Consider the following 12645-nt stretch of genomic DNA (forward strand, 5'->3'; position numbering starts at 1 on the left):
AACATGAGAAGGTTGAGAAAACTCTTTACAAGGCAGAAAACTCTTTACAAGGCAGCCAAAAAAAGTTCTATTTCCGGAGCCACGAGAACGCGTATATGAATATATGAACCTTGGTCTTTATTGGCGAAAAACTTTAGTAATAGATTTCTACAATCTTCACTTGATCCCAATTTCTTATCACTCTGGAAATTTTGCAATGCGAGAAAAAGGTGGTAATTGCTTGGTGCCAGGTCCGGACTATATGGTGGATGCATTAAAACATCAAAATTAAGCTCTCGGAATGGTGTGGCCTTGCGTTGTCCTGATGGAACACAACGCCTCTTCTGTTGGCCAATTCTGGACGTCAATCGCTATCTTCAAATGGTCCATTTGTTGGCAGTAGAGATTTCAATTTAGTGTATTGCACTAAAAAGAACTGAATTTTTTTTTTTGAAAAATATTTGAAAAAAATATATAAATTTTGAAATTAATTAATTTGCACGTATTTTACTGTTGTAGTATTGGCACCATAAACCCCATTCACAATTTCAGCGGTTTGGCTTGCATTTTCAACTTTATAAAAGAAAAACTGTAGAATGTACCGAGTTTTCTCTTTGTTGACCACTGTAACCCCTGTAACTCACAACTGAATGGAGCAAACAAAAAAAAGCAAAAGAATTTTTTTAGTGTGAAATGTCACATTTACAACGAGCCCATACTTGAACTTGTGTGATCGATATTTCGCGGAATATCACTAAAGTCAGCCATTGCGGAATTAATGAAAACATTTTCCCCAACCTAATAAAGGATTTTTCAATAAGAGTGCTACAAAAGTTTCTTAACTAAAACAAAAACTGTTTTGGATATCAATGAAATTCTTTATTCATGTAAAAGTACATTTGATGCCACTATTTATGGAAGGCTGAACCCAATTTTCGACGGTCTTCAATCATAAATCGGCCGATACTGCTGCAATTTCACGTTCGATATTCGTACGAAGTTCATCAATCGTCGCTGGCTTGTTGGCATAGACCATAGACTTGACGTAGCCCCACAGGAAATAGTCTAACGTCGTCAAATCGCACGACCTAAGCGATCAAATGACTGGGTCATTCCGTGAGATAACACGCTTGCCAAACTTGGTTCTCAATAAATTGATTGTTAAATTCGCTGTGAGGCTTGTAAAGCTGTCCTATTGAAACCACATATTGTTCAAGTCCATATCACCCAATTCGAGGCAAAAATATTCGGTTATCATTCACAGTGACGTGCCGGTCTTGATCATCGCGGAAGAAGTATGGCCCAATGACGCCGCCGGACCATATACCGCACCAAACCGTTTTTGTTTCAGGATGTAATGGTGATTCATGTAGTACGTGTGGATTGCTGTATGACCAATAATGTATATTTTGTTTATTGACGAAGCCATTCAGCAAGAAATGAGCCTCATCGCTGAAGATGATTTTTCGATGAAAATCCGGATCATTTTCAAGTTGTTGCTCAGCTCAGTTCTTGCGTCAGAAGTCCTTACAAGATTATGTAGGCCAAGATCTTTTCGCAAAATTCATCACAACGACGTCATAGAGATGCCCAACGCTTGAGAACGACGTGTGAGAGACTGATTTGGATTTTTATCAATTGATGCGTTATCGGCAGCAATATTCTCGACACTCCGAATTTCGGTAGTAAATTTTAATATTCTCGACTCATTGTTGGATCGTATATCTTTCCATTATGAAATAACAAACCTTACTGAGAAGAAATGTTAAGATAGCGGGAAGAAATACGACGTCGTTTGCTGTCCCTATCGGTCTTCTTTTTGTAGCGTCCCTATTGAAATACCCCTTATTAGTATACTTCCTTGCTGTGATGGCTGAGAGCAGACAAACGGACGCAAAAGATTTATACAGATTTCGATTTTCTGAGAAAAAACTCAGATAAAAATTTTATTTGAGACCAAAAACACAGATTTTATATGACAACCCTGATGACCACACGAATTAATCTGAGGATTTCTGATCTGGCAAACAGTTCATTTAGGAAATGATGCGTCTGCACACAAAATAAAAATTCAGCACAATTTTTGACATATGCATACACTACATTAAATGAGGGCTGGGGAAAAATAATTATTTTTATTTTTGAGTGAGATTCAAAACTTTATTCAAGAGGGCTCTAGTGTAGAGGCCACAGGATTTTCGGACGTTTTTTTCTAGCTCCGAAAAAATAAAACAAAAAATATTTTTACCGTTCATTATATCATTATTTTTTTTATCTATCTTTCAACAATAAAAAAATTGCACGGAAAAAATATTCATAATTGGAATAGTTACAAGCTTACGAAGTGAAGACGTTCAAATGGCGTACATGATTCCAGCTCTTATGATTATCTGAAACGAAAAAACCGGAACAGATTCTGGATCAATAAAGAAGCCGCTATCGAATGAACCTCGGAAAAGTCGAAAACATGTTCGTTGACAAAATGGCGACCGTTTGGAGAAAAAAACGCTAATTAAAACGTTTTTTCTACGTTTCCCGTTTTTTTAAATAGTCAAATTTGAAAAAAAATGCTTCGTTAGAGATCTGAAATGAATGTCATAATAGATGATTCCTGTCAATTCCTACCTAATGCATAGTAGAACCTTCCTGGTCGTTAGTCCTGGTTTGGGCACAGTTTTAGCTGCTTCACCATGCTTTGACCATTTTGAAATTCGATCCATCATGTTTTTTTTTTGTATTAATGGGTGTGGCACCCGAACATTGGAGCTTCTTTTTGAATCCAGCTTTACGCAAATGGTTTAAAACTGTTTTATGGTCGATCTTGAGGTCCTGGGCCATGCTACGACTACTAACATGCCGGTTAACTTCGATTGTTTCTGCTGTTTTATCGATAGAAAATAATGAACTTCTTTTCCCCCAAACTAATATACTCGACGAAAAAAATTAGAGGAACAGAGCGGAAGTCGAAATTCTTGAGAAATCAACTTCATGAAAAATCAACGCATGAAGATGGGATGCACATCATTTTGAAGCTCCATGTTTCATGTTTTGTAATGTTTTACGAACACATTTTTAACCTGGGTGTGTGTAGAGGTAGTAAACAAAAATGTCGGGAAGAATTTAAAAAACAATTTCTTTTCGTTTTCTCAAGCTTTTTGTAGACTAATACATTCTTTTTCTAACCAACTCAATAGCGAATCCAATTTACTTTCTCAAACAGCTTTCGTTTGATTGCTATAACATTCCTGTAGGACTTTTCTACACAGAGACATTTCTGTTTGATTGAAAAAATTATCAAAAAATGATTATGAATAATTCAATAAATAATGATCGCATCGCAAACCGTTATGTATAAAGCTAATTTTTTTGCTTTGACGAAAAACAAATACAGGTAAACTTCGATATAACGTACATTTCAGTTTCAAAATTGTACGTTGTATCGAATTATACGTTATATCGAAGCATAATAAAGTACTCATAAACGTAGTCTATAATACATTATTGTTTTGCTGTTTTAGTAAAGTTAATGAATAACTTCAATCAGAAGACGAAGCCAGCTTTTCTCATGATGTTTCCCTTCGTACTGTTGATTAAAACTTGATTCGTTTAGAATCCGGAATTACAAAACCAGCTGTATTTCGGGATTTATTGAAGGTACAAAACTTGTTTTAGCATTACAATACAGATATTTCATTGTTCTATCAGAAAAAAAAATATTGAAAAAAAAATTCCTTTCCATTTTGGAAATGTGTACGTTCTATCGAGGTAAAATGTACGTTATATCGAGTGACGTTATATGGAGGGTACGTTATAACGAGGGTACATTATATCGAAGTTTCCCTGTAATTTGAATTTTTTGCATCGATTTCAAAAAAGTTCCATAAACACGCGTTTTAAAATATTTTTAAAAATCTTCTGTAATTTTGCAAATATTACAGTTTGTTCTAATGTTAGCAGGTAAGTTTTAAGCCTAGTGTATCTCATCTTCAAAATTCTTGTGATCGTTTCATATTGATATGTACGGCCGTTTTTCTGATCTGATCGAAACTCATAAAAACGAAAGTTCATTCGTTCATTCTGGGAGTCACGTTGTATTTTGTATTTCTGATACGATTTGCGATTAAATGCTCCTCTAATTTGCTCCAAACTTTGAAAAATCGTCTAGAAAAAACGGCTGAACGTATCAATATGAAACGTTCACAAATGTTTAGGGAATATACTAGGCTAAAAATTTGCCTGCAAACATTAGAACTTACTGCGATATTCGTAGAATTACAATGGATTTTGTAAAGCACTATAAGAATTCTGTTTTTGGCACTTTTTTTAAATCGATGTAGAAAATTCAAATAATATTTTTTTCGTCAAACTAACAAATTATCCTTGTGTAGAATTTATTGCAATTTTAAAAACTATCTTGACGGTGTGATGGTAATCATCGAAGACGAAGAGGTAATTTTTCATTCAAACTGAATTATCTCTGTATGTCTGAAGGTCCAACAGAAACATTCGAGGAACAAAATGGATGCTGGTTGATAAGGTTAATTGGATTTGTTGTTGATTTGGTTAGCAAAAAATTGCGTTAGTCCAGAAAATGTTTGAAAAAAAGAAAAAAAAAAGCTATCTTTCATTTTCATATTGTTGCCCATTACACCTACACACACTTATATAAAAATGTGTACGTAAAATACTCTAATACCAGGAAGTTGTAGCTACAAAATATTGTGCATCCCATCGGTATGCGTTGATTTTTCACGAAGTTACAGCATATAAAAATTCACTCAAAATTTCCGACTTCGCACTCTGTTCTCCTAATTTTGTATTGAGCCTTACAAAACAGCCGGTCTTGGTTCGATCTTTGCTAGACGCCGTTTGGGATTCTTTTGGTATAAAATTCATAGCTGACATTTCAAACTTTTGAAAAAGGTGCTTTTATTTGTGCATTTTACGTTTTATGAAAAGTCATCTTTTCTACCGAGAATGATATTTTTTCTGCCACCGCTAGTTTGGGTATATTACAGACCAGTGTCTTAGAATATCAACAAATATTCACGAGAAACGAATATGGTTTTGTTCCTGTGTAAATGACTTTTTTTAGCTTGAAACACACTGCCCTCATTATATTGATGACAATAACAAACGAGTTCATTTTGTTCATATCGCTGTTGCATGAGCAAATTTGCTATAATGAATGAATGCGACATTGAGTGGGGTTCATAACTTCGCTGTTATTTATACTTTGGATATCAAAAGCAACAAATTGATATTCATCACATCCGAAACGATATTCGTTCTGGCAGTGAATTTAAGTTCAAAATAAATTTTATTTGGCGAGACGGTAGCAACGACATATGCAGAATGGATACAACGAGTGGTTTTAGCTACCGTCAAGTCATTTGCGACATCGGGAATTTCATAAGGTATTTCCGATTACGGCATCCGGCAACTGCAAAACCCAATCGCACACAGCAGCCTCAGGTTAGAAGTTAACAACAGCTGATATTCATTTGGCTGAAATGAAATTCAGTTCTGACGTTTCCGATAATCAAGATGAAACGGACACTGGGTGGAAAAAATAAACATCAAAACATATTGAAGTACAAAAGTTCATTTGCTCATATTCAATGGTTGCCTGGATCTGTCATTTTAATTTTCGTTTGGAATATGTAGGTTTTCGATGCAACCTAGCCCGAAAATCTGTGCATTTGATCTTAGCGAAGATGATTTTTTCCAACACTGTTACAGACAAAGCTGACAAGATTTAAAAAAAATGGTGTTCCCTAAGATAAGACTTTATTTAGTTCACTGTCCTAAAAAAGTCGCCGAAAAAATCACGTGCAACCCCGGACTCATGACAGTCTCTGGAGTATACATGTTTAATATCTTCTACTGGTTATTCAGATCACGCTTCCGAGATACTTATAGTAACTTACCATTGGGTGCGACAAACTAAAACTTGAGAACTCAATTTTATCAACTCTATTAATAATAATTTGTTGTAACTATAAATTCAGAACCGAATGCAGAACAATATCGTCGACTTTCACTGGTTCATAACAGTTTTCGTTATTCAGTGACCGAAGGCAGTTTGAAGTTAACCACAGTGCGGTGCAGAATAAAACATGCATTTTTCAACGGTTTTGTGGTTGCCACCAGTTGCTGCAGTCATACATTTCCGTTCAATACAAGCCGGTTGACGTGTTCGCCATTCACTGACATCCCATCTGGACAATGGATTGCATAATTAATGTGACACTGAGTCACGTTTTCGAACATTGATCCACAATTTAAAATCGGTTTTGCCTGTGTGTATTAACTCCCCCACATCGCTTCTCACACAAGTGTGGTGCAACGTTTTGCCAGACAACAAATGATAGAAGATACGCTGGACCGAAAGTCCAACAGTTATTCTCACCCGAGTCCATGCGGAACGCAGTTGTTCTTAATTCATTCACTTTCAAATCCCTAAAAGTATTAAAGCCCATAGCAACATTGTTCCATTTCGGAAGTGTCACCGGTAATACTAAAAAAGGTTTTACAGCTGTGTCAAATATTTCACGGATAATACCGCCCAACACGGATTTGGTTATCACAGCCACTTTTACTTTACATGTGTTTCTTACTTCGTTTGACTCTCTAGCATTGTGCAGTAATTCGGTCCTTCCGGCGCTAACATCGTTTCGACAAAACTGTTTAAAATATTCATCCATTTCCACCTGGACTGAACAGACGTTCTTTCTAATTTATAGTGAGGTCGACTGTGGGTGGTGCCGTAGCGAGTGGCTGGTATAACAAGCGAAATGAATTTTCTTTGTTGCCTCGCTTCCAACCGGATGAGGGGGCATAAAAATTTCCTCCGATTCACGTGGCCAAGTGGTACTACATGTACACTCTTGAAATCGGAATATCCTTCAGAGGTTTGTGCTACACGTAGAGGAAATATTTATACATACATTCAACTCCACCTTCCTTCCCTCTCTGCACTCTATCTCGTAAATCGGATTTACAGCCTCCGTTGGTGTGAGAACTCACTGTTCGCCAAGAGGTATCCATCAAGTCCCGGCTCGGAGCTGTCGATGGCGGTACAGATTTCGAGTGTTTCCACAAGCATCAGAATTGAAGCTACGTTTGACTGGACAGGTTTCGGAATTTTATGGTATTTCATATTTTATGAGACCACTGGATGCGGGGGTTTTTCACATTCGGTCCGTAGGGTGAATGAGATTTCACTTGATTACGGTATCTGCGATAGAAGAAATTTTATGCTGGGTCATGGGTTCGACCAGTGGGAATGGGTTGAGACTATCACGCAGAGATTCCAAAGCTCACACTCACGATGAACGAGTTATCTAATCGAGAAAACAAACCGCATTCATTAACCATAAGGTGAAAGAGTGGGTTGAGCGAATTCCAACGGTGTAAAGTTTTCTGTTCTTCGTTTTTTTATACCGCAAAATCATATCCGAATTCTCGAAACTCTCTTTTCCCCGATTTCATCAGATTCCGTACTGCCATTCCCGATGACACCCTTCCACCCTGTTATTCTTGGGCGTTGGGTTTGCTATCTGATTTATCAAATTTTTCAAAACTTAGGTACAAATTACGAAACATAAAAATCGTCTTTTGACGTAGGACTACGCCTTTCATTAAGGGTGCCAAATCATAACACAGGTCACGTTTTTATGAAATAAAGTTAACGTTAATAACTATTTTTGCTACGAACGGATTTTGACGATTTGCATACTAATCGAATTTCTCTATAATTTTAAATTTAAATTTCTCCATAATTACTATTCCCTAGTCTGTAAATGGTTTAAAGTGTTGAAAATTGGAAGAATTTTCATTTTCTCGTACATTTTTTCTGTACATTTGTGTGCTTACCTAATCGTGCTGTCAATACCGGGCAACTTATGCAGCCGCGGAAATATAAACAAAGAAGAGGGATAACGAAAAGAGAATATTTGCAACCTCAACTCCACCCTTGCTCAGTAAGTACGTTGTCGGTAGCGTATAAATAATGCATCTCCTCTGATGGAAGATTTAAATATCTTTTTATATCCAAAGCAGCAATCATCGCTTATTTTCCAGAATATAGACTTGTTTCGGTTACCTGCTCGAGTTTCCCATATATAACATTCTGTCATCGTGATTGGGTTTAGATACAAAGTACGTGTAATAAATAATAGAATGTGTAGATTTCAGTTGTTTATCTTCTCGGGAATTCACGGAGAATTATTACGATGAAAGTACGTACGATAAATAATAAAATATATAGATTTCTCTCGATTACCTTCTCAGGTTTTCCAAAGATAATTCTCCGCCGTCACGGAGGAATTTCGATCAAAAGAACATGCGTTATAATATATAGTCGGTCCAATCTATTTTGCAGGTTTCCTTCTCAGGATACCTAAAGATAATTTCTGTCGCGTGTCGTATTACGAGATTTGAGGGTTTTCGTTTGGTCGAGTGGTCGATAGTTCGCGTTCTCATAATCGCATCACTTACCTCAGTGAATCCTGATTATTACCTTTCTCCACTAACAACTATCACCTATTTCACATCATACGTAATTTTCTTCATACGTAATTTTGTAAAAGATTTTCCCCCACCTGCAAAAAATGTGGTTTTCGTGTAAATAAAATACATATTCGATATAAAAAAGTTATTTTTTCATTCATAATCATCAATTATAGTAATTGTCGCTTCCCAAAATCGTGATGAGAAGCTCAATTTCGTCAATGCGAAGTTACTCTCCCGCTCCGAAAACAGATTTCTCCGCTCCGTCCGCGCTGCCGGTCCGTACAAGCTGCTATACCTGATAATATAAATACATCATGTATTTGTCTGCCCGTTTACGCTACGTACTGGATAATATAAAACGGCCTTTAGACGTTGCGTACTACAGAAAGGAAATCGAAATGTTGAAAACTCGCTATACCAAGTATATTTCCCTCGAAGGAAACTATGTTGAATAATAAATACAGCTTTGGCCAAAAAATTATTGTTTTCATTAAAAATCTCGGGAGTTTTCAGCCCATGTTGTACAGTGGGAAAAAAAATTGGAGACAGTATATAATCGAGTCCGCTCTGTACTATTCACTCGCTACAATTCCATCTGTGTATCAACACAGGAAATGTTTTAGTCCACGTATTATACCCGTTGAGGCTGTAGAACGGAAAACACCTATTCCTTGAAGAAACTGCCTGATGAAAACATTCAGCACTGTAACCAACTATAAATCACCCGCATGGAAAATTGATGGGATAAATGAATAATGTAAATTGAAAACGATAATTTGTAAAAAATAACTATACAAACAAAAACCATTCTGTCAAATATATCCGGGAATTTGTGATTTAAAAAAAATGCTTTATTTATCATCTGAATTAAAATGTGAAAATGAACACAACGAAACAGACAAGTTAAACCAAACGACCCGTTCTCGAGCGCTTGGTATTTATTTATGAAAATTGAAATAAATCGTTTCATATATGAAGTCATTTTTAACACAACTGCTACCATATATAATTTTTCGCTTACGCTAAATTTTTCACAATATACGATCGGTCATTGATATGAAATTTCACGAGGCAACCAACATTAAAGTTCCAAATTCAAATTTAATTTGCTAGAATGAATCGTATCACTCACCTTACTTGCAATATGCCAATTTCCCCCAGGCAGCTCGATTTTGATGTCTCTGTTAGGGACCCGCCGCATGTGTCGTCAATTTCGACCAATCAGGGTATTTCTGTTAGGATATGGGTTGAGATTTTTGAATTGTTTGATAGTTAGTTTAATGACATATATTATTTTCTTCAATATAAAAAATTGTTATGGAGTGCCGGAATCGGTTGACGCAAAAATATCATCAATCCATCATGAAATGACTGAGCAATAAGCGTTTGAAATTGGACAATTTTCACGATGTGCTCGATTTTCAATTTTCGATTTGTACCCCAATATGTTCCCGAAAGACGTAATCCTACGTCAAAACACATAAAACGTGAGGTTTGAAAATTTATTAACATAAACTTCCTTCTCTATACATATATTTTTTTTTTTTTAATAATGAAAAATAATATTTAAACAATTTCATTCAAAATTATGGTCTACTGCACAATGCGCGCGAAGTCCTCTTTAAAAAATGTCCCCGAAAGACGAAATTCTCCGTTAAGAGGTGCTAAGTCAAAAATAATAACATAGAACAAGAAGAGCACTATCGCGCTCCCCGCACTTTTCGCATGCAACAAGAATTCGTATTCAAACAGTTTAACAATACACTTTTCCAACGAACAATCCAGTCATCCATTTTTTGAAGCTGTATTCAAGAATTGCCTTCAGTTCACGCAGCGAACTCGTTTTAATGTATTCAGTGTTGTCCGAACGGATTCCACGAAGCGGTAATTTCAGTTTCGAAGGTAGTAAAAAGTCACACGGGGCCATATCTGGAGAGTACGATGCTTGCTCAGTCACATTCGTGCCATTTTTAGTCAAAAATTCGTTCACAATGATTAATCGATGAGCTGATTATCGTGATGCAAAATCCAAGTGTTATCCTTCCACAAATCTGGCCGTTTACGACGAATTTTCTCTCTCAAGCGGAAAAATTCAAAATTACAAATTCCCGATATATATTTCACTAGTTGTAAAATGTTTTAAGCTACCGCCTAGTTTTTAGATAGTCACACCTGGTCCATGTATTCTTTATTAGATTCTGCTGCTTTAGTTTAATCTATCGTGCGTGTGTAGTGCGATTTCAGCATTAAACGATGAAACATCATTATAATCTGTGAAAATTACAAATTGTTTCAAGTTTATCTTTGAAACTCAAAACCACAATAAAACCAGCAATCAATGTAAAAGAACCCCCAACTAGCGTTTTAAAGTGCTCTATAGCACCTTTGCAAGCAATAAAATACAGCAGCTTATTTGCATGGTTAATCATTCCGTATAAATTATCATTATCCCATGGGATGGACACGCATAATTAATAAACGTGATGATATTGAGCGCAAAGTACATTAAAACGCTTTTGAAACGCGGTTGACATTTTATTCATTAATCATTCAGAAGATCAACTTCAGCGGTACCACAACACCGCTTGATAATTATTTCGTAACATTGTAATTATTGATTACGGCCCCGCTCCACCAGCCTAAAACCGTATACAGTGATTTGTCTCTAATTGGACATACACAGACACTAATGCGACACTGAGTGCAAAAACAAGTAAAATCAGAAAAATCATTGAAAATCTAACAAATAGCCATTAGAAGAGTGTGAAAAATACATAATCTAGTAAAATGATTGAAAACACTCCAATAAGAGGATCAAAACAAGTAAAAACAGAAAAATCATTGAAAATCTAACAAATAGCCATTAGAAGAGTGTGAAAAATACATAATCTAGTAAAGTGATTGAAAACACTCCAATAAGAGGATCAAAACTATTCGTGTTGCATTACAGGCGTGTCCAATTAGCTAGATGTCCTATTAGAGGCGAATCACTGTACCATTCAACTACATTTCACAAATTCACAAAACTTTTTCCCCTTTTTTCTCTTTGATCTAGCACACGGAATTGATTGCTTCAAATGTGTGTCGATGAACGGTGCGAACAAAGCGTGTGATGACCCCTTCCATAACAACTACTCGACAGCCATCCTGGAATCGCCCTGCATGGGGGGCCGGAAGGGACGGGACGGACTGTTTCCGGCCACATCCTGCATCAAAATTGCCGGTTACTATGGTGAGTAACGATGCTTTCATTCCAATCCTCGTTTATCCTGGGCAGGTACTAGGGATGCTCGTTGTCGGGCAATATATGATATGAGATCCGAACCAACATGAAAAATTACATCCCCAAAAGAGTGCTCTCTTTTTCAAGTTTAAATAGGTTTTGACGGACAAAAATTAATTGAATTGATGTTGAAATATTCTTTCGCCTAATTGTCGTTCACCGGAATGTGGGACATGTCCTGGAGCTAACCAAAAACTCATAGCCAAAGCCACTCCGTACGTACACACTAGCACGACACTTCAGTCGGGCATTTATCAACTTAATAGCCTTGTCAGAGGACAACAATGTACCATTTAGGCATTTTCATCCATCCAACCGTCCAAAGCCAACCCAATGTAGTGTTGATGCGACTCTCGCTGCAAGTGCGAAATACAAGAAAAGGGTTTGACCGTTATTTGCATATCGTCAGTTGACCTCCCACGTCAGCCCGTTTGCCCTGGCTGTGTGTTATCGTTCGCTGTCGATGTTTTCCAATGCATATTTCACACTGCCGTGTTTACTTCAGGTAGGAGAAGCGAGGAAGCTTGCAGCATGAAAATATGCATGTACTCGTAGCAACAAAACGAGATTGAGCCATTCATTGTACCGCTGTGGGAATTCCTCGATGTTGAATATTCGATTGATCATGCAGTGCTCTTCCATTCCAGATGACACCGGCGAAACAATCACCGTCCGAGGTTGTGCCTTGGACAGCGGTACGCTGACCACAGATACGGAAATTATTCGGATGTCTCACTGTGGACGTTTCTTCTATGACGACAGGCAAGATAAAAGGAAACACAGAATAAATGATGAAAACCTCTTATGTCACCAACTATGTCACACGCCTGACCTTCTCCGTCAATCTTTGTTTTTTTTCTTTTCAG

The 12645-nt window shown here is 36.8% G+C and overlaps 2 protein-coding genes across 8 annotated transcripts in view; both read left to right on the forward strand.

The window, feature by feature from the left end:
- The window catches only part of LOC129773136 (uncharacterized), a 245130-nt gene that overhangs the window by 213408 nt on the left and 19077 nt on the right, over positions 1-12645 (forward strand). For all 7 annotated transcript variants that reach the window (XM_055776705.1, XM_055776709.1, XM_055776706.1 and 4 more), the window contains 2 exons: positions 11552-11728; positions 12427-12541. In XM_055776705.1, the coding sequence (XP_055632680.1) occupies positions 11552-11728; positions 12427-12541 (292 nt within the window). The remainder of the gene's footprint in view (positions 1-11551; positions 11729-12426; positions 12542-12645) is intronic.
- The window catches only part of LOC129773126 (fructose-bisphosphate aldolase-like), a 609238-nt gene that overhangs the window by 127629 nt on the left and 468964 nt on the right, over positions 1-12645 (forward strand). The window lies entirely within an intron of this gene.

This window comes from Toxorhynchites rutilus, chromosome 3 (genome assembly GCF_029784135.1).
Source record: "Toxorhynchites rutilus septentrionalis strain SRP chromosome 3, ASM2978413v1, whole genome shotgun sequence".
Lineage (NCBI taxonomy): Eukaryota > Metazoa > Arthropoda > Insecta > Diptera > Culicidae > Toxorhynchites > Toxorhynchites rutilus.